The following is a 22,458-nucleotide window of genomic DNA, read 5'->3' on the forward strand; positions in this document are numbered from 1 at the left end:
TTTTATTTTCTCTTCCAATCCACCCCTCTCCATCTTAATTTCTTTTCCCACCATTTCTTCTATTCACTTATTCTCCCTAATCAATGCTCCTATTACTTTGAATTACACTTCACCCACCGTGTACTTTTCTTCCTACAATGAAACAAAGAAAGCCATAGTGTACAGCAGAGTGCTTTCACTGGAAGAAAGCCCCAAATCAGTCATCTACTTGTAATATACAGAGAGTTTAAGAGTATGTAAGGTCCATGAGATAAGGAGATGCAGATCCTCCAGGGAAAACGTGGGTTGGCCCATAGGATACTAGAAAATAGAAAGGTCAATAATTGCTACAGAGTCTTAAGATCGTTGGCAAAAGTTCTGAGGATTATATTAAGAATTTTTTTAAGAACTAGAAATCAGAAACATATTTTAGGAGTTATCAGGCCAGTCCTTGGAAATACACATTACTCTAACTTTCTTCACTCCAACTTAAACAGTTCCACCTGAGGGAGAACTTGATGCTGATCTGAGGAAGACACTCATATTGCGTGCTGGAGTTACCATGAGACTGTACGTGCCAGTAAAAGGACGTCCACCTCCCAAGATAACCTGGTCTAAACCAAATGTCAATCTAAGAGAAAGGGTTGGACTGGACATAAAGTCCACTGACTTTGACACCTTCTTGCGCTGTGAAAAGGTGAACAAATATGATGCAGGAAAATACATCTTGACTCTGGAGAACAGCTGTGGTAAAAAGGAATATACCATTGTAGTGAAAGTGCTTGGTAAGTCTACATGGAAAAACAATCATATATATGTTTCAAATGTAGCCAATGTGTTTTTCAGGTATTCATTTCTTATTTACCCACTATTTATTCAGATACTCCTGGGCCACCCGTCAACGTGACTGTCAAAGAAATATCCAAAGATTCTGCTTATATTACCTGGGATCCTCCCATTATTGACGGTGGAAGCCCCATCATAAACTATGTGGTAGAAAAGCGTGATGCAGAGAGGAAGTCCTGGTCTACTGTGACAACAGAGTGCTCAAAAACAAGCTTCAGAGTATCTAACCTGGAGGAGGGAAAATCCTACTTCTTCAGGGTGTTTGCTGAAAACGAGTATGGCATTGGTGATCCCGGTGAGACACGAGATGCTGTCAAAGCTTCCGGTAAGCAAATGAAGCTACCACCCCATCATTCTGAGTGACACCTTACCTTGGTTTTCTGGGGCTTAGACTCATCATTTCTCCTTTGCTTTAGAAACCCCTGGACCAGTGGTGGACCTGAAGGTGACCTCTGTCACCAAGTCATCTTGTAGCATAGGCTGGAAGAAGCCTCGCAGCGATGGTGGAAGTCGAATTATTGGATATGTTGTTGATTTCCTGACTGAAGAAAATAAGTGGCAACGAGTCATGAAATCATTAAGCTTGCAGTACACCGCAAAAGACTTGACTGAAGGGAAGGAATATACCTTCCGAGTGAGCGCTGAGAATGAAAATGGAGAAGGCACCCCAAGTGAAATCACTGCTGTGGCAAAGGATGATGTCGGTAAGCCCTTAGCTATCATCTCCATTTTCCGTTTGTCATCAAAAGTGCACTCTTGGGACTTCCCTGGCAGTCCAATGATTAAGACTTAGCTTTCCAATACATGGGGTTCTCAAGTTCGATCCCTGGTCAGGGAGTTAAGATCCTACATGCCTCATGGCCAAAAAACCAAAGCATAAAACAGAAATAACATTGTAACAAATTCAATACAGACTTTTAAAATGCTCCATATAAAAAACTAAAAGTGCTCTTGAGCCCTATTCCCGGGCTTACATAAAAACCCTCTAAAAACTATAATGATCTGAAAAAATTAACTGCCTGGCATTAAAAAATGTCTTATCTCTGCTGTTTTACAGTGGCCCCCGACCTTGACTTAAAGGACCTACCTGATTTGTGCTACTTGGCCAAAGAAAACAGCAACTTCCGTCTTAAGATCCCCATAAAAGGCAAGCCAGTTCCATCTGTGTCCTGGAAGAAAGGGGAAGACCCTCTAGCAACAGACACAAGAGTCAGTGTCGAGTCGTCTGCAGTTAACACCACTCTTGTCGTATATGACTGCCAAAAATCTGATGCTGGAAAATACACAATCACACTGAAGAATGTGGCTGGCACCAAGGAAGGGACTCTCACCATAAAAGTTGTCGGCAAGCCTGGCATCCCCACTGGACCGATCAAATTTGAAGAAGTCACAGCAGAAGCTGTAACCTTAAAGTGGGGTCCTCCGAAGGACGATGGAGGTTCTGAGATCACCAACTACATCCTGGAGAAGAGAGATTCTGTAAACAACAAGTGGGTGACTTGCGCCTCGGCTGTGCAGAAAACCACTTTCAGGGTCATGAGACTCCACGAGGGGATGGAATACACCTTCCGGGTCAGTGCCGAAAATAAATACGGTGTAGGAGAGGGTCTGAAATCGGAGCCAATTGTTGCCAGACACCCATTTGGTAAGTGTCTCAAGGTCAGAAAACATAAAGCAGAACATGGTTGTGGTTCATTTCAAATACATTCCTGATTATAAATCTTGAATTATCTGCTTTTTCCTAGATGTGCCAGATGCTCCCCCACCTCCCAATATCGTGGATGTCAGACATGACTCCGTATCTCTAACATGGACCGACCCCAGGAAAACTGGAGGCTCTCCGATTACAGGTATTTTGTTGGCTCTTATCCTAGAGCATTTACATTAATCTTCCTCCCCGAAAACAAGCTGAATCTGTGCTACTTACTTATAGTACTTTCTGCACATACAAAAGTATATGTTCCTTTTTTCAGTTCATCATGCATTCAGAACATTAAGAATTAAGCTAATTCATTAAGCTAACTTCATTTGAATGAAAAACTCCTTATGTAATAGTTAATAAAGGCTTTCTAAATGATAGTATCTATTTTTATAAGGTAAAATGTTTCAACAGAAGGTGCCATAAACAAGTCTATTCCAGGAGATAAAAATATCCCTAAGGCTAGGTAATAAAAGTGTAGATACCAACAGGAATGATTATTTGTTCTGTGTGTGTGTAAAAATCAGGCTACATTTGTGCTTTCTATGTGAACTGACACATCACTGGGTCTTTTATAGGGTATCACATCGAGTTCAAGGAAAGAAACAGCCTTTTGTGGAAGAGAGCTAATAAGACTCCTATTAGGATGAAAGACTTCAAAGTGACAGGACTAACTGAAGGTCTGGAATATGAATTCCGAGTTATGGCAATCAATTTAGCAGGAGTAGGCAAACCAAGCCTGCCATCAGAGCCAGTTGTGGCCCTTGATCCAATTGGTAAGTCATTATACAGAGACTTTGTATAATGTCTCTTTGTATTTCCTCATGAAGAAAACATTGGTGTGTGGCTGACTGGGTTGGTTGGTTTGTTGCTTTATTTTAGATCCTCCTGGCAAACCTGAGGTTATCAGTGTAACAAGGAATTCAGTGACTCTCGTCTGGACTGAACCTAAATACGATGGTGGCCATAAGTTGACTGGGTATATAGTAGAGAAGAGAGATCTTCCCTCTAAATCCTGGACGAAAGCCAACCATGTTAACGTCCCAGATTGTGCCTTTACTGTTACCGACCTTGTCGAGGGTGGAAAATATGAATTCCGAATTAGAGCAAAGAATACAGCAGGTGCTATCAGTGCTCCATCAGAAAGTACAGGAACCATTATCTGCAAAGATGAATATGGTAGGTCTTTTTTATTTTTTATGCACATTAAAAAAAAAACAGTAAATTAAGCCACCTTCCTTTTCTGATTACAATGTTTGTTTTTCTGTTTTTTTCCTTTGCAGAGGCACCAACCATTGTTCTTGATCCCACAATAAAAGATGGGCTGACAGTTAAAGCAGGAGACACCATCGTTCTGAGTGCCATTAGCATTCTTGGCAAGCCTCTTCCAAAGTCAAGTTGGTCCAAGGCAGGAAAAGACATACGACCATCAGATATCGTTCAGATAACTTCAACCCCAACATCTTCCATGATTGCTGTCAAGTATGCCACTAGAAAAGATGCTGGTGAATACACCATCACTGCGACTAATCCTTTTGGCACAAAGAGTGAACATGTGAAGGTGACGGTGCTTGATGTACCTGGTCCCCCAGGTCCCATCGAAGTCAGTAATGTTTCTGCTGAAAAAGCAACACTCACATGGACACCTCCCTTGGAAGACGGTGGCTCACCAATTAAGTCCTATGTCCTGGAAAAGAGAGAAACCAGCCGACTTTTGTGGACAGTGGTTGCCGAAGATATTCAGTCTTGCAGGCATGTGGCAACCAAACTTATCCAAGGAAACGAGTATGTCTTCCGGGTCTCAGCTGTAAACCAATATGGCAAAGGAGAACCCGTACAGTCTGAACCTGTCAAAATGGTAGACAGATTTGGTAAGTACACCATAGAAGGGAACTGATTCATAAACCTTTGCAGCAGAGCTTAGGAAATCATAGACTTCTCACAAATTTGCTTCCTTTTCAGGTCCACCTGGCCCCCCTGGAAAGCCAGAGGTTTCCAATGTCACTAAAAACACTGCCACTGTCAGTTGGAAAAGACCAGTGGATGACGGTGGCAGCGAGATCACAGGGTATCATGTAGAAAGGAGAGAGAAGAAAAGCTTGCGATGGGTGAGAGCAACAAAGACTCCAGTTTCTGATCTCAGATGCAAAGTGACAGGACTGCAAGAAGGAAACACGTACGAGTTCCGCGTCAGTGCAGAGAACAAAGCAGGAATTGGCCCACCTAGTGATGCTTCAAATTCTGTTCTAATGAAAGACGTTGCCTGTGAGTATTTATCTTTTTCAACACAGCTCTTTGGGGAGTGCTGGTATTTAATTTATACCAAATCCAAACCCTTAACATTTTCGTGCCTGTTTCCTTTCCAGATCCCCCAGGACCACCTTCAAACGCACGTGTCACCGACACTACCAAGAAATCTGCTTCTTTGGCATGGGGCAAGCCTCATTATGATGGTGGCCTTGAAATCACTGGCTATGTCGTAGAGCATCAAAAAGTAGGCGATGAGGGCTGGATAAAGGATACAACAGGAACGGCCCTCCGAATCACTGAGTTTGTGGTCCCTGATCTTGAGACTAAAGAAAAATACAATTTTAGAATCAGTGCCATCAATGATGCTGGTGTTGGGGAGCCAGCAGTGATTCCAAATGTTGAAATTGTGGAACGGGAGATGGCCCCTGACTTCGAACTAGATGCTGAGCTTCGAAGAACTCTTGTTGTGAGAGCAGGACTCAGTATTAGAATATTCGTGCCCATTAAAGGTCGACCTGCCCCTGAAGTCACATGGACCAAAGATGATATCAACCTTAAAAACCGAGCTAACATCGAAAATACAGAGTCATTCACACTCCTGATCATCCCAGAATGTAACAGATATGACACTGGTAAATTTGTGATGACCATAGAAAACCCCGCTGGGAAGAAGAGTGGCTTCGTTAATGTCAGAGTCTTGGACACACCAGGACCTGTCCTCAACCTGAGACCTACTGACATCACAAAGGAGAGTGTCACCCTGCACTGGGACCTCCCTCTGATAGACGGGGGCTCACGCATCACAAACTACATCGTGGAGAAACGAGAAGCAACACGGAAATCTTACTCCACAGTCACCACGAAGTGCCATAAATGCACTTATAAAGTCACTGGCTTGTCTGAAGGATGTGAATACTTCTTCAGAGTGATGGCAGAAAACGAGTATGGAATTGGCGAGCCGACGGAAACAACAGAGCCCGTAAGGGCCTCCGAAGCACCATCACCACCAGATAGTCTTAACATTATGGACATAACTAAGAGCACAGTCAGCTTGGCATGGCCTAAACCCAAACATGACGGGGGCAGTAAGATCACTGGCTATGTGATTGAAGCCCAGAGAAAAGGCTCTGATCAGTGGACCCACATCACAACCGTGAAGGGGTTGGAATGTGTTGTGAAGAATCTGACCGAAGGGGAAGAATACACCTTCCAGGTAATGGCAGTGAACAGCGCAGGGAGAAGTGCCCCTCGGGAAAGCAGACCCGTCATTGTCAAGGAGCAGACCATGCTTCCAGAACTGGATCTCCGCGGCATTTATCAGAAATTAGTCATCGCTAAAGCTGGTGACAACATCAAAGTTGAAATTCCAGTGCTCGGTCGACCAAAGCCCACGGTTACGTGGAAGAAAGGAGACCAGATCCTTAAACAGACACAGAGAGTTAATTTTGAAAATACAGCAACTTCTACCATCTTAAACATCAACGAGTGCGTCAGAAGTGACAGTGGGCCCTACCCATTAACAGCAAGGAACATCGTGGGAGAGGTTGGTGATGTCATCACCATTCAAGTCCATGACATCCCAGGGCCACCTACTGGACCAATCAAATTTGATGAAGTTTCATCTGATTTTGTCACCTTCTCTTGGGAGCCACCGGAGAACGATGGAGGTGTACCCATAAGCAACTATGTGGTAGAAATGCGGCAGACTGACAGCACCACATGGGTTGAACTAGCGACTACTGTTATACGCACTACCTACAAAGCCACTCGCCTTACTACCGGAGTAGAGTACCAGTTCCGGGTAAAAGCTCAAAACAGATACGGAGTGGGACCCAGCATCACGTCAGCACCTGTAGTTGCCAACTATCCATTTAAGGTCCCTGGGCCTCCTGGTACCCCTCAGGTGGCTGCAGTCACCAAGGACTCAATAACAATCAGCTGGCACGAGCCTCTTTCTGATGGTGGAAGCCCCATTTTAGGATACCACGTTGAAAGAAAAGAACGAAATGGTATTCTCTGGCAGACTGTAAGCAAAGCATTAGTACCTGGCAACATTTTCAAATCAAGTGGACTAACAGATGGTATTGCTTATGAATTCCGAGTGATTGCAGAAAACATGGCTGGCAAAGGCAAGCCAAGCAAGCCATCTGAACCTATTTTAGCTTTGGATCCCATTGACCCACCTGGGAAACCAATTCCTCTCAATATTACTAGACACACAGTGACTCTTAAATGGGCTAAGCCTGAATATACTGGAGGCTTTAAAATTACTAGTTATATAGTTGAAAAGCGGGATCTTCCTAATGGACGGTGGCTAAAGGCCAACTTCAGCAACATTTTAGAGAATGAATTTACAGTCAGTGGACTAACCGAAGATGCCGCATATGAATTCCGTGTCATTGCCAAAAATGCCGCTGGTGCTATTAGCCCACCATCTGAGCCATCAGATGCTATCACATGCAGAGACGACATTGAAGCCCCAAGGATAATGGTGGATGTCAAATTTAAGGACACAATTACATTAAAAGCAGGTGAAGCGTTCAAGCTGGAAGCTGATGTTTCAGGTCGCCCACCTCCAACAATGGAATGGACCAAAGATGGAAAGGAGCTTGAAAACACAGCGAAATTAGACATTAAAATTGCAGATTTCTCTACTAATCTGGTAAACAAGGATTCACTGAGAAGGGATGGCGGTGCCTATACCCTTACAGCAACTAATCCTGGTGGTTTTGCCAAACACATCTTCCACGTCAAAGTTCTTGATAGACCAGGCCCACCAGAAGGACCTTTAGCTGTATCTGAAGTGACGTCAGAAAAATGTGTGCTGTCATGGTTGCCTCCACTGGATGATGGAGGGGCCAAAATTGAGTATTATGTCGTTCAGAAACGTGAAACCAGCAGACTGGCATGGACAAATGTAGCCTCAGAAGTCCAAGTAACAAAACTAAAGGTCACTAAACTCTTGAAAGGCAATGAATACATATTCCGTGTGATGGCCGTAAACAAGTATGGCGTTGGAGAGCCACTGGACTCAGAGCCTGTGCTCGCAGTGGATCCTTTCGGACCTCCTGATCCACCTAAAAACCCTGAAGTTACCAGTATCACTAAAGATTCCATGGTTGTCTGCTGGGGCCATCCTGACTCTGATGGTGGCAGTGAAATCATCAATTACATTGTGGAACGGCGAGATAAAGCAGGCCAACGCTGGGTGAAATGCAACAAAAAGACCCTTACTGATTTAAGATACAAAGTGTCTGGGCTGACAGAAGGACATGAGTATGAGTTCCGGGTCATGGCTGAGAACGTGGCTGGAATCAGCGCACCGAGCGCTACCAGTCCGTTTTATAAAGCTTGTGATGCTGTGTTTAAACCCGGCCCACCAGGTAACCCACGTGTTCTAGATACAAGCAGATCATCCATTTCGATTGCTTGGAACAAACCTATCTATGATGGTGGTTCCGAAATCACTGGGTATATGGTTGAGATCGCCCTGCCAGAGGAAGATGAATGGAAGATCGTCACTCCACCAGCTGGGCTCAAGGCAACTTCTTACACCATCACCAACCTCACAGAGAACCAGGAATATAAAATTCGCATCTATGCCATGAATTCTGAAGGCATTGGGGAACCTGCACTTGTTCCTGGAACTCCAAAGGCTGAAGACAGGATGCTGCCTCCAGAGATTGAACTGGATGCCGAACTGCGCAAAGTTGTTACCATAAGAGCTTGCTGTACTCTGAGACTTTTTGTTCCCATCAAAGGAAGGCCAGCACCTGAGGTGAAGTGGACCCGAGAACACGGAGAATCTTTAGAGAAAGCTAGCATCGAGTCCACAAGCTCTTACACCCTGCTTATTATTGGAAATGTAAACAGATTCGACAGTGGCAAATACATACTAACCATAGAAAACAGCTCAGGCAGCAAGTCTGCATTTGTCAATGTCAGAGTACTAGACACACCAGGCCCTCCACAGGACCTGAAGGTAAAGGAGGTCACAAAGACATCTGTCACACTGACATGGGAGCCTCCTCTTATCGACGGAGGTTCGAAAATAAATAACTATATTGTTGAAAAGCGGGAATCGACAAGGAAAGCATATTCAACTGTTACAACAAATTGCCACAAGACTTCCTGGAAGGTAGACCAGCTTCAAGAAGGCTGCAGTTACTACTTCAGGGTCCTCGCCGAAAATGAATACGGCATCGGGTTGCCTGCTGAAACCGCAGAATCTGTGAAAGCATCAGAACGACCTCTGCCTCCAGGAAAGATAACGCTGGTGGATGTCACAAGAAACAGCGTGTCGCTCTCCTGGGAGAAACCTGAGCATGACGGAGGCAGCCGAATTCTAGGCTACATCGTAGAGATGCAGAGCAAAGGCAGTGACAAATGGGTCACGTGTGCCACGGTCAAAGTCACCGAAGCCACTATTACTGGATTAATTCAGGGTGAAGAGTACTCTTTCCGTGTGTCTGCTCAGAACGAGAAGGGCATTAGCGATCCGAGACAACTGAGTGTGCCAGTAATTGCCAAGGATCTTGTCATTCCACCAGCCTTCAAACTCCTGTTCACTACTTTCACTGTCCTGGCAGGTGAAGACCTAAAAGTCGATGTTCCATTCACTGGACGCCCTACGCCAGCCGTAACCTGGCATAAAGATGATGTGCCACTGAAGCAGACAACCAGAGTAAACGCCGAGAGCACAGAAAATAACTCACTGCTGACAATAAAGGAAGCATGCCGAGAAGATGTTGGACATTACATCATTAAACTGACTAACTCAGCTGGTGAAGCTACTGAAACCCTTAATGTTATCGTTCTTGACAAACCAGGGCCTCCAACGGGACCAGTTAAAATGGAGGAAGTGACAGCTGACAGTATTACTTTCTCCTGGGGCCCACCTAAGTATGATGGTGGAAGTTCTATCAACAATTACATTGTAGAAAAACGGGACACTTCCACAACCACCTGGCAGATTGTGTCAGCTACTGTTGCAAGGACAACAATAAAAGCTTGCAGGTTAAAGACTGGATGTGAATATCAGTTTAGGATTGCAGCTGAAAACAGATACGGAAAGAGCACCTACCTCACTTCAGAGCCTATTGTAGCCCAGTATCCATTCAAAGTTCCTGGCCCTCCTGGCACACCGTTCGTAACACTATCCTCCAAGGACAGCATGGAAGTACACTGGAACGAGCCAGTCAGTGACGGAGGTAGCAAAGTCATTGGCTACCACTTGGAACGCAAGGAAAGAAACAGCATCCTCTGGGTTAAGTTGAATAAGACACCTATTCCTCAAACCAAGTTTAAAACAACTGGCCTCGACGAAGGCATTGAATATGAATTTAGAGTCTCTGCAGAGAACATTGTGGGCATCGGCAAGCCAAGTAAAGTGTCTGAAAGCTACGTAGCCCGTGATCCATGTGATCCACCAGGAAGGCCAGAGCCAATCATTGTCACAAGAAATTCCGTGACTCTTCAGTGGAAGAAACCCACTTACGATGGTGGAAGCAAGATCACTGGTTATATTGTTGAAAAGAAAGAACTGCCCGACGGCCGCTGGATGAAAGCTAGTTTTACCAACGTCATTGACACTCAGTTTGAAGTAACTGGCCTAGTTGAAGACCATAGATATGAGTTCCGGGTTATAGCCCGAAATGCTGCAGGAGTATTTAGCGAGCCTTCAGAGAGCACAGGAGCAATAACGGCAAGAGACGAGGTAGAACCACCACAGATTCGCATGGATCCAAAATACAAAGATACAATTGTGGTGCATGCTGGTGAGCTATTTAAGATTGATGCAGATATTCATGGCAAACCGATACCAACCACTCAGTGGATAAAAGGTGATCATGAGCTCTCCAATACGGCTCGATTAGAAATTAAGAGCACTGACTTTGCCACCAGTCTCAGTGTAAAGGATGCAATACGCATTGACAGTGGAAGCTACATACTAAAGGCCAAAAACGTCGCAGGAGAGAAGTCAGTCACTGTCAATGTCAAAGTTCTTGACAGACCAGGGCCACCCGAAGGACCTATTGTTATCTCAGGAGTTACAGCAGAAAAATGCACACTAGCTTGGAAACCCCCACTCCAAGATGGTGGGAGCGATATCATAAATTATATCGTGGAAAGGAGAGAGACCAGCCGCTTGGTTTGGACTGTGGTTGACGCTAACGTTCAGACTCTTGGCTGCAAGGTTACTAAGCTGCTTGAAGGCAATGAATATATTTTCCGTGTAATGGCTGTCAACAAATATGGTGTTGGCGAACCTCTTGAATCTGAGCCAGTAACTGCCAAGAATCCATTTGTAGTGCCAGATGCACCAAAGGCTCCGGAAATCACAGCAGTGACCAAGGACTCAATGATTGTTGTATGGGAAAGACCAGCATTTGATGGCGGCAGTGAAATTCTTGGGTATGTTCTTGAAAAACGTGACAAAGAGGGCATCAGATGGACAAGATGCCACAAACGTCTGATTGGGGAGCTGCGCTTGAGAGTAACCGGACTCTTAGAAAATCACAATTACGAGTTCAGAGTCTCAGCCGAGAACGCTGCTGGACTTAGCGAGCCAAGCCCACCTTCTGCTTATCAGAAGGCTTGTGATCCTATTTATAAACCAGGACCTCCAAACAACCCCAGAGTCACTGATATTACCAGATCTTCCGTCTTCCTTTCTTGGGGCAAACCAATATATGACGGGGGCTGTGAAATCCAAGGATACATTGTTGAGAAATGTGACACGAGTGTTGGTGAATGGACAATGTGCACTCCACCGACTGGAATCAATAAAACAAACATAGAAGTGGAGAAGCTATTGGAAAAGCATGAATACAACTTCCGTATCTGTGCTGTTAACAAAGCTGGAGTGGGAGAACATGCTGATGTCCCTGGACCTGTCATAGTTGAAGAAAAGTTGGAAGCACCAGACATTGACCTTGACCTGGAACTGAGGAAAATTCTAAATATAAGGGCAGGTGGCTCCTTAAGGTTATTTGTTCCTATTAGAGGTCGTCCTACACCAGAAGTTAAATGGGGCAAAGTGGATGGTGAAATCCGAGACGCAGCTATCATCGACAGCACTAGCAGCTTCACCTCCCTTGTCCTTGACAATGTCAACCGATACGATAGTGGAAAATACACTCTCACATTAGAAAACAGCAGTGGGACAAAGTCTGCCTTTGTGACGGTGAGAGTTCTGGACACACCAAGTCCACCTGTTAATCTGAAAGTCACAGAAATCACTAAAGACTCAGTGTCAATTACATGGGAGCCTCCTCTGTTGGATGGGGGATCCAAAGTTAAAAACTACATTGTTGAGAAACGTGAAGCCACAAGGAAATCATATGCTGCAGTTGTGACAAACTGCCATAAGAATTCTTGGAAAATCGAACAGCTCCAAGAAGGCTGTAGCTACTACTTCAGAGTCACAGCTGAGAACGCGTATGGTATTGGCCTTCCCGCCCACACTGATGATCCAGTTAAGGTTGCAGAAGTCCCACAACCTCCAGGAAAAATCACTGTGGATGATGTCACCAGGAACAGTGTCTCTCTGAGCTGGACAAAGCCTGAACATGATGGTGGCAGTAAAATCATTCAGTATATTGTGGAGATGCAAGCTAAACACAGTGAGCAATGGTCGGAGTGCGCTCGAGTCAAGTCCCTTGAAGCCGTAATTACCAACCTGACTCAGGGAGAAGAGTACCTTTTTAGAGTTGTGGCTGTAAATGAAAAGGGGAGAAGTGATCCTAGGTCTCTTGCAGTTCCAATAGTTGCCAAAGATCTGGTCATTGAGCCAGATGTGAGACCTGCATTTAACAGTTACAGTGTACAGGTTGGCCAAGATTTGAAAATAGAAGTACCCATTTCTGGACGTCCTAAGCCAACTATTACCTGGACTAAAGATGATCTTCCACTGAAGCAGACTACAAGAATCAATGTCACTGATTCACTTGACCTCACCGTACTCAGTATTAAAGAAACTCATAAGGATGATGGTGGACATTATGGAATCACAGTTGCTAATGTGGTTGGTCAGAAGACAGCATCCATTGAAATTATAACCCTAGATAAGCCTGATCCTCCAAAAGGACCTGTTAAATTTGATGAAGTCAGTGCTGAAAGTATTACCTTATCTTGGGAACCTCCATTATATACAGGGGGCTGCCAGATCACCAACTATGTAGTTCAGAAAAGAGATACAACCACCACAGTATGGGAGGTTGTTTCTGCTACTGTGGCCAGAACGACACTCAAAGTGACCAAACTGAAAACTGGTACAGAATATCAATTCAGAATATTCGCTGAAAACAGATATGGACAAAGCTTTGCCTTGGAATCTGAGCCGATTGTAGCTCAATATCCCTACAAAGAACCAGGCCCTCCAGGTACACCATTTGTCACAGCCATTTCCAAAGACTCCATGGTTATACAGTGGCATGAACCAATCAATAATGGTGGCAGCCCAATCATAGGTTACCACCTTGAGAAAAAGGAAAGAAACAGTATTTTGTGGACAAAAGTCAACAAAACTATTATTCATGATACCCAGTTTAAAGCAATCAATCTTGAAGAAGGCATTGAATATGAATTCAGAGTGTATGCTGAAAATATTGTTGGTATAGGCAAGGCAAGCAAGAATTCCGAATGCTATGTAGCCAGAGATCCCTGTGACCCACCAGGAACCCCAGAAGCAATAATCGTTAAAAGACATGAAATCACTTTACAATGGACCAAACCCGCATATGATGGTGGAAGTGTGATTACGGGTTACATTGTAGAGAAGCGTGATCTGCCTGAGGGTCGCTGGATGAAAGCCAGCTTCACAAACGTCATTGAAACTCAGTTTACTGTGTCAGGTCTTACTGAAGATCAAAGATATGAATTCAGAGTCATTGCAAAGAATGCAGCGGGTGCAATAAGCAAACCTTCTGACAGTACTGGACCGATAACTGCCAGGGATGAGGTCGAACTCCCAAGAATTTCAATGGATCCAAAGTTTAGAGACACAATTGTGGTAAATGCTGGAGAAACATTCAGGCTTGAAGCCGATGTCCACGGAAAGCCCCTGCCTACCATTGAGTGGTTAAGAGGAGATAAGGAGATTGAAGAATCTGCTAGATATGAAATAAAGAACACAGATTTCAAGGCTTTACTTATTGTAAAGGATGCCATTAGAATTGATGGTGGACAGTATATCTTAAGAGCTTCCAACGTTGCAGGTTCTAAGTCATTCCCAGTAAACGTAAAAGTGCTAGACAGACCAGGGCCTCCAGAAGGGCCAGTCCAGGTTACTGGAGTCACCGCTGAAAAATGCACATTAACATGGTCTCCACCACTTCAAGATGGCGGCAGTGACATTTCTCACTATGTTGTTGAAAAGAGAGAAACAAGTCGGCTTGCCTGGACTGTTGTTGCTTCAGAGGTTGTAACCAATTCTCTGAAAGTTACCAAACTCTTAGAAGGGAATGAATATATTTTCCGTATAATGGCTGTCAACAAATACGGTGTTGGCGAGCCTTTGGAATCTGCACCAGTACTCATGAAAAACCCATTCGTGCTTCCTGGACCACCAAAAAGCTTGGAAGTCACCAACATTGCCAAGGACTCCATGACGGTCTGTTGGAACCGTCCAGACAGTGATGGTGGAAGTGAGATTATTGGTTACATCGTAGAGAAGAGAGACAGAAGTGGCATTAGGTGGATAAAATGTAATAAACGCCGCATTACAGACTTAAGGCTAAGAGTAACAGGATTAACAGAAGATCATGAGTACGAATTCAGAGTCTCTGCAGAAAATGCAGCTGGAGTTGGAGAACCAAGTCCAGCTACAGTTTATTATAAAGCCTGCGATCCTGTGTTCAAACCTGGCCCCCCCATCAATGCACACATTGTAGACACCACTAAAAATTCAATTACACTTGCCTGGGGTAAACCCATCTACGATGGTGGCAGTGAAATTCTGGGATATGTAGTAGAAATCTGTAAAGCAGATGAAGAAGAATGGCAAATAGTTACTCCCCAGACTGGCCTGAAAGCCACTCGATTTGAAATTTCAAAACTCACTGAACACCAAGAGTATAAAATACGGGTCTGTGCCCTCAATAAAGTTGGTTTAGGTGAGGCTACAGCAGTTCCTGGTACTGTGAAACCAGAAGATAAACTTGAAGCGCCTGAACTTGACCTCGACTCTGAATTAAGGAAAGGAATCGTTGTAAGAGCTGGTGGATCTGTCAGAATTCACATTCCATTCAAAGGTCGCCCAACACCCGAGATCACCTGGTCTCGAGAGGAAGGTGAATTCACAGATAAGGTCCAAATCGAAAAAGCAGCAAACTATACCCAACTATCAATAGATAACTGTGATAGAAATGATGCTGGCAAATATATTCTCAAGCTGGAAAACAGCAGTGGGTCTAAATCTGCTTTTGTAACTGTGAAAGTTCTTGACACCCCAGGACCACCACAGAATCTGGCAGTCAAAGAAGTGAGAAAAGATTCTGTCCTTCTGGTGTGGGACCCACCCTTAATTGATGGGGGTGCAAAGGTCAAGAACTATGTTATCGACAAACGTGAATCAACCAGGAAAGCATATGCTAATGTGAGTAATAAATGCAGCAAGACAAGCCTCAAAGTGGAGAATCTTACAGAAGGAGCCATTTATTACTTTAGAGTAATGGCTGAAAATGAATTTGGAATTGGTGTTCCAGTGGAAACTGTTGATGCTGTGAAAGCATCTGAACCTCCTTCCCCACCAGGGAAGGTCACACTCACTGATGTGTCCCAGACCAGTGCGTCCCTGATGTGGGAGAAACCTGAACATGACGGTGGGAGCCGAATTCTGGGGTATGTTGTTGAAATGCAGCCCAAAGGAACAGAAAAATGGAGTGTCGTGGCTGAATCCAAAGTCTGTAATGCAGTTGTTACCGGTTTGAGTTCTGGGCAAGAATATCACTTCCGCGTCAAGGCTTACAACGAGAAAGGACAAAGCGATCCGAGAGTGCTTGGTGTTCCCGTCATAGCCAAAGACTTGACTATACAGCCTAGTTTTAAGTTACCGTTTAACACATACAGTGTCCAAGCTGGTGAAGATCTTAAAATCGAAATTCCTGTTATTGGCCGGCCAAGACCTGAAATTTCATGGGTCAAAGATGGCGAGCCTCTTAAACAGACAACAAGAGTAAATGTTGAGAAAACAGCTACTTCAACTATTTTGCACATTAAAGAAAGTAACAAAGATGACTTTGGGAAATACACTGTAACGGCAACAAACAGTGCGGGTACCGCAACCGAAAATCTCAGTATTATCGTTTTAGAGAAGCCTGGACCTCCGGTTGGACCAGTTCGGTTTGACGAAGTTAGTGCAGATTTTGTGGTCATATCTTGGGAACCTCCAGCCTATACTGGTGGCTGCCAGATAAGCAACTACATAGTAGAGAAGCGAGATACAACCACCACCACTTGGCACATGGTATCCGCAACAGTGGCAAGAACGACAATTAAAATAACCAAACTGAAAACGGGCAGTGAGTACCAGTTTAGAATTTTTGCAGAAAACAGGTATGGAAAAGGCGCCCCCTTGGATTCTAAACCGGTTATTGTACAATATCCATTTAAAGAACCTGGACCACCTGGCACTCCTTTTGTGACCTCCGTCTCAAAAGATCAAATGCTTGTGCAATGGCACGAGCCAGTTAATGATGGAGGCAGCAAAGTTATCGGCTACCATCTTGAACAGAAAGAAAAGAACAGCATTTTATGGGTCAAATTAAATAAGACTCCCATTCAAGACACCAAATTCAAAACAACTGGGCTTGATGAAGGCCTTGAGTACGAGTTCAAAGTTTCTGCTGAAAATATTGTTGGCATCGGCAAGCCAAGCAAAGTGTCGGAATGTTTTGTTGCTCGTGATCCTTGTGACCCACCAGGTCGCCCTGAAGCCATTGTTATTACACGAAACAATGTCACACTGAAATGGAAGAAACCCGCCTACGATGGTGGCAGCAAGATAACAGGTTATATTGTAGAAAAGAAAGATCTACCTGATGGCCGTTGGATGAAAGCCAGCTTTACCAATGTATTAGATACTGAATTTACAGTGAGTGGACTCGTGGAAGACCAAAGATATGAATTTAGAGTAATTGCAAGAAACGCAGCTGGCAACTTTAGTGAACCATCCGAGAGTACTGGCGCCATTACTGCAAGAGATGAAATTGACGCACCAAATGCCTCACTGGATCCCAAATATAAAGATGTCATCGTTGTTCATGCAGGAGAGACTTTTGTCCTGGAAGCGGATATCCGTGGCAAACCTATCCCTGATATCATTTGGTCAAAAGATGGAAGAGAGCTTGAAGAAACAGCTGCCAGAATGGAAATCAAGTCTACTATTCAGAGGACAACCCTTGTTGTCAAAGATTGTATACGTAGTGACGGAGGACAATATATCCTGAAACTCAGCAACGTTGGTGGTACCAAGACTATACCCATCACTGTAAAGGTACTTGACAGGCCAGGGCCTCCTGAAGGGCCTCTGAAAGTTTCTGGGGTTACTGCTGAAAAATGTTACCTGGCTTGGAACCCACCTTTACAAGATGGTGGTGCCAGTATTTCACATTACATCATTGAAAAGAGAGAGACCAGCAGACTCTCTTGGACCCAGGTTTCAACTGAGGTGCAGGCCCTTAACTACAAAGTCACTAAACTTCTTCCTGGTAATGAGTACATTTTCCGTGTCATGGCTGTGAATAAATATGGGACTGGAGAGCCGCTGGAATCTGAGCCTGTGATAGCCCGTAATCCTTATAAACCACCAGGTCCTCCTTCACCACCTGAAGTCTCAGCAATCACCAAAGATTCTATGGTCGTAACATGGGCACGCCCAGTAGATGATGGAGGTGCTGAAATTGAGGGCTATATTCTTGAAAAAAGAGACAAGGAAGGCGTTAGATGGACCAAGTGCAACAAGAAAACACTAACAGATCTTCGATTCAGGGTAACTGGCCTTACTGAAGGGCATTCCTATGAATTCCGAGTTGCTGCTGAAAATGCAGCTGGCGTGGGTGAACCCAGCGAGCCTTCTGTTTTCTATCGTGCATGTGATGCTCTGTATCCACCAGGACCACCAAGTAATCCCAAAGTGACAGACACTTCCAGATCTTCTGTCTCCCTGGCATGGAATAAACCAATTTATGACGGTGGTGCGCCTGTTAAGGGCTATGTTGTTGAGGTCAAAGAAGCCACTGCTGATGAGTGGACAACGTGTACTCCACCAACAGGACTACAAGGAAAGCAGTTCACAGTGACCGAGCTTAAAGAAAACACTGAATATAACTTCCGTATCTGTGCCATCAACTCTGAAGGCGTAGGTGAGCCTGCAACTATACCTGGTTCAGTTGCTGCTAAAGAGAGACAAGAGCCGCCAGAAATAGAACTGGATGCTGATCTCAGAAAAGTGGTCATTCTGCGTGCGAGTGCTACCTTACGCTTATTTGTCACTATCAAAGGTCGCCCGGAACCTGAAGTGAAATGGGAAAAGGCCGAAGGTGTTCTCACTGACAGGGCCCAGATTGAGGTGACCAGCTCATACACAATGCTGGTAATTGATAACGTTACCAGATTTGACAGCGGTCGGTATAATCTGACACTAGAAAACAACAGTGGCTCTAAAACTGCTTTTGTTAACGTCAGAGTTCTTGACTCACCAAGTGCCCCTGTGAATCTGACTGTAAGAGAAGTGAAGAAAGACTCTGTGATACTGGCCTGGGAACCACCGCTTATTGATGGCGGAGCTAAGATTACAAACTACATTGTCGAAAAACGAGAAACAACACGGAAAGCATATGCTACTGTTACAAACAACTGCACAAAGAACAGTTTTAAAATCGAAAATCTCCAAGAAGGGTGTTCTTACTACTTCCGAGTCTTGGCTTCCAATGAATATGGAATTGGTTTGCCAGCTGAAACAACTGAACCTGTTAAAGCTTCTGAACCACCCCTCCCACCTGGAAGAGTAACTCTTGTCGATGTGACCCGTAACACAGCTACAATTAAGTGGGAGAAACCAGAAAGTGACGGTGGCAGCAAAATTACTGGTTATGTAGTTGAAATGCAGACTAAAGGGAGTGAAAAATGGAGCATCTGCACGCAAGTGAAGACTCTAGAAGCAACTATATCAGGCCTAACTGCTGGAGAGGAGTATATCTTCAGGGTAGCTGCAATAAATGAAAAAGGAAAAAGTGATCCAAGACAACTTGGAGTGCCAGTAATTGCAAGGGATATTGAAATAAAGCCTTCAGTTGAGCTTCCTTTCAATACTTTCAATGTAAAGGCCAGAGACCAACTGAAGATTGATGTTCCATTTAAAGGAAGACCTCAAGCTACTGTAAGCTGGAAAAAAGATGGTCAGACCCTTAAAGAGACAACTAGGGTCAATGTTTCTTCTTCAAAGACTGTAACATCACTAATAATTAAGGAAGCTTCAAGGGAAGATGTTGGCACGTATGAATTATGTGTTTCAAATAGCGCTGGATCCGTAACAGTTCCTATTACTGTAATTGTGCTTGACAAACCAGGACCTCCCGGACCTATACATATTGATGAGGTTAGTTGCGACAACATAACCATTTCTTGGAATCCTCCAGAATATGATGGCGGCTGCCAGATTAGCAATTACATCGTTGAAAAGAGAGAAACCACTTCTACAACATGGCATGTAGTTTCACAAGCAGTTGCGAGAACATCCATTAAAATAGTTCGTCTAGTAACAGGAAGTGAGTATCAGTTCCGCGTTTGCGCAGAAAACCGCTTTGGAAAGAGCTCCTACAGTGACTCTTCTGCTGTAGTTGCCGAGTATCCATTCAGCCCCCCGGGTCCTCCTGGTACTCCTAAAGTTGTGCATGCCACAAAATCCACCATGTTGGTCACCTGGCAAGTGCCAGTTAATGATGGAGGAAGTCGAGTACTTGGTTATCACCTTGAGTATAAAGAAAGAAGCAGCATTCTTTGGTCAAAAGCAAATAAAACCCTCATTGCTGATACGCAAATGAAAGTCTCCGGCCTTGATGAAGGACTGATGTATGAGTATCGTGTATATGCTGAGAATATTGCTGGAATTGGTAAATGCAGTAAATCTTGTGAGCCAGTCCCTGCAAGAGACCCCTGTGACCCTCCTGGACAACCTGAAGTCACAAATATCACAAGGAAATCAGTGTCACTTAAGTGGTCAAAACCACATTATGATGGCGGAGCTAAGATCACCGGATACATCATTGAACGTAGAGAACTACCAGACGGCCGGTGGCTGAAATGCAACTTCACTAATGTACCAGAAACATACTTTGAAGTAACTGAACTCACTGAAGATCAACGTTATGAATTCCGGGTTTTTGCAAGGAATGCTGCTGACTCAATTAGTGAGCCATCTGAATCCACTGGACCTATCACAGTTAAAGACGATGTTGAGGCTCCAAGAATTATGATGGATGTCAAATTCCGAGATGTCATTGTTGTCAAAGCTGGAGAGGTCCTTAAGATCAATGCAGACGTTGCAGGGCGACCTCTGCCAATACTCTCCTGGGCCAAGGATGGTGTAGAAATTGAAGAGAGAGCAAGAACAGAAATTGTGTCAACGGACTACACTACTTTGCTAACAGTGAAAGACTGTGTCCGACGAGACTCTGGGCAGTATGTGCTAACAGTGAAGAATGTTGCTGGAACTCGGTCTATGGCAGTTAACTGCAAGGTACTTGATAAGCCTGGCCCACCTGCAGGACCACTTGAAATAACCGGCCTCACTGCTGAGAAATGCTCTCTTTCCTGGGGACCACCCCAAGAAGATGGCGGTGCAGCTATTGACTATTACATTGTAGAAAAACGTGAGACAAGTCGCCTTGCTTGGACTATATGTGAAGGAGAGTTAAGGACGACATCTTGTAAAGTGACCAAGTTACTCAAGGGCAATGAATACATCTTTAGAGTAACAGGTGTTAATAAATACGGTGTTGGCGAGTCCCTGGAGAGCATGGCTGTAAAGGCCCTTGATCCATTTACAGTTCCAAGTCCACCTACATCTTTGGAAGTTACATCTGTGACCAAAGAGTTCATGACACTTTGCTGGTCGAGACCAGAGAGTGATGGAGGCAGCGAAATCTCTGGTTACATCGTTGAGAGGCGAGAGAAAAACAGCCTACGATGGGTACGTGTAAACAAAAAACCAGTTTATGATCTGAGAGTGAAATCCACAGGACTTCGTGAAGGGTGTGAATATGAATATCGGGTATATGCAGAAAACGCTGCAGGCCTGAGCCTTCCAAGTGAAACCTCTCCCCTAATTCGGGCAGAAGATCCTGTGTTCTTACCATCTCCTCCATCCAAACCCAATGTCATGGACTCAGGCAAGACCAATATAACTATTGGCTGGGTTAAGCCCTTATTTGATGGTGGGGCCCCAATAACTGGATACACTGTGGAATTCAAAAAATCTGATGAAACTGACTGGCAAACTGCCATTCAGAACTTAAGAGGCACTGAATATACAGTAAGTGGACTAACCACAGGAGCCGAATACGTTTTCAGAGTGAGATCTATCAATAAGGTCGGTGCTAGTGATCCCAGTGATAGCTCCGATCCCCAGATAGCAAAGGAAAGAGAAGAAGAACCTGTATTTGATCTTGACACAGAAATGAGGAAGACCTTGATTGTCAAGGCCGGGGCCTCCTTTACCATGACTGTGCCTTTCCGAGGAAGACCAGTACCCAGCGTCTCCTGGAGTAAACCAGACACTGACCTCCGCACTAGAGCTTATATTGACTCCACAGAGTCTCGAACATCACTGACTATTGAAAACGCCAACAGAAATGATTCTGGAAAATATACATTAATGATTCAGAACATCTTGAATGCTGCCTCACTGACCTTGGTCGTCAAAGTTTTAGATTCTCCTGGTCCTCCAGCCAGCATTACTGTACATGATGTCACCAAAGAGTCTGCAGTATTATCCTGGGATGTCCCTGAAAATGATGGTGGAGCACCAGTGAAGAACTACCACATAGAAAAACGGGAGGCCAGTAAGAAAGCATGGGTCTCTGTGACCAACAACTGTAACCGCCTCTCCTACAAAATTACCAATTTACAAGAAGGGGCAATTTACTACTTCAGAGTCTCTGGAGAAAACGAGTTTGGTGTCGGTGTACCAGCCGAAACGAAGGAAGGAGTAAAAATAACAGGTATGTTTTAAGAACAAAGAAAACCTACATATCCATATTCATTTTCCTTGAATAGTGTGAATCATTTTAATTACTGTTTAAATGCTTTTGGTTCACACCTCAAGCGATTCATACTATGGCATAAAAGGAATTCTTACTAATAGAGAAAGTTTTTCATTGATTTACAAAAAAAGTAGAAATTTACATAGATGAAGATGGATAATATATGTTGGATTTAAGTATAATTGAACTTGACTGCACATATATATGTACATATATATATCGTGGATGTGCAGAAATTACATATTTTATAACACTGTTCATCTCATTCCTCATTTTTTACCCATAATAAATTTGGGATAAATTTAATCATTTAATTGGGTCATTTGCTGCTTATTTGATCTGAATGCTATGACATGCTATGACATAAAATGACAAAGCCTGGGAAAGTTTTGCTTGACTCAGAAGCTAAACTGATCATAT

General features: G+C 44.1%; 1 protein-coding gene across 50 annotated transcripts in view; it reads left to right on the forward strand.

Annotated features, from left to right (window-relative positions):
* The window catches only part of TTN (titin), a 276,641-nt gene that overhangs the window by 221,337 nt on the left and 32,846 nt on the right, over positions 1 to 22,458 (forward strand). For all 50 annotated transcript variants that reach the window (XM_045163719.1, XM_045163748.1, XM_045163734.1 and 47 more), the window contains 10 exons: positions 477 to 764; positions 860 to 1,150; positions 1,242 to 1,529; positions 1,883 to 2,470; positions 2,571 to 2,675; positions 3,103 to 3,300; positions 3,407 to 3,703; positions 3,808 to 4,395; positions 4,487 to 4,789; positions 4,891 to 21,996. In XM_045163719.1, coding sequence (XP_045019654.1) covers positions 477 to 764; positions 860 to 1,150; positions 1,242 to 1,529; positions 1,883 to 2,470; positions 2,571 to 2,675; positions 3,103 to 3,300; positions 3,407 to 3,703; positions 3,808 to 4,395; positions 4,487 to 4,789; positions 4,891 to 21,996 — 20,052 coding nt within the window. The remainder of the gene's footprint in view (positions 1 to 476; positions 765 to 859; positions 1,151 to 1,241; positions 1,530 to 1,882; positions 2,471 to 2,570; positions 2,676 to 3,102; positions 3,301 to 3,406; positions 3,704 to 3,807; positions 4,396 to 4,486; positions 4,790 to 4,890; positions 21,997 to 22,458) is intronic.

This window comes from Bubalus bubalis, chromosome 2 (assembly GCF_019923935.1).
Source record: "Bubalus bubalis isolate 160015118507 breed Murrah chromosome 2, NDDB_SH_1, whole genome shotgun sequence".
Lineage (NCBI taxonomy): Eukaryota > Metazoa > Chordata > Mammalia > Artiodactyla > Bovidae > Bubalus > Bubalus bubalis.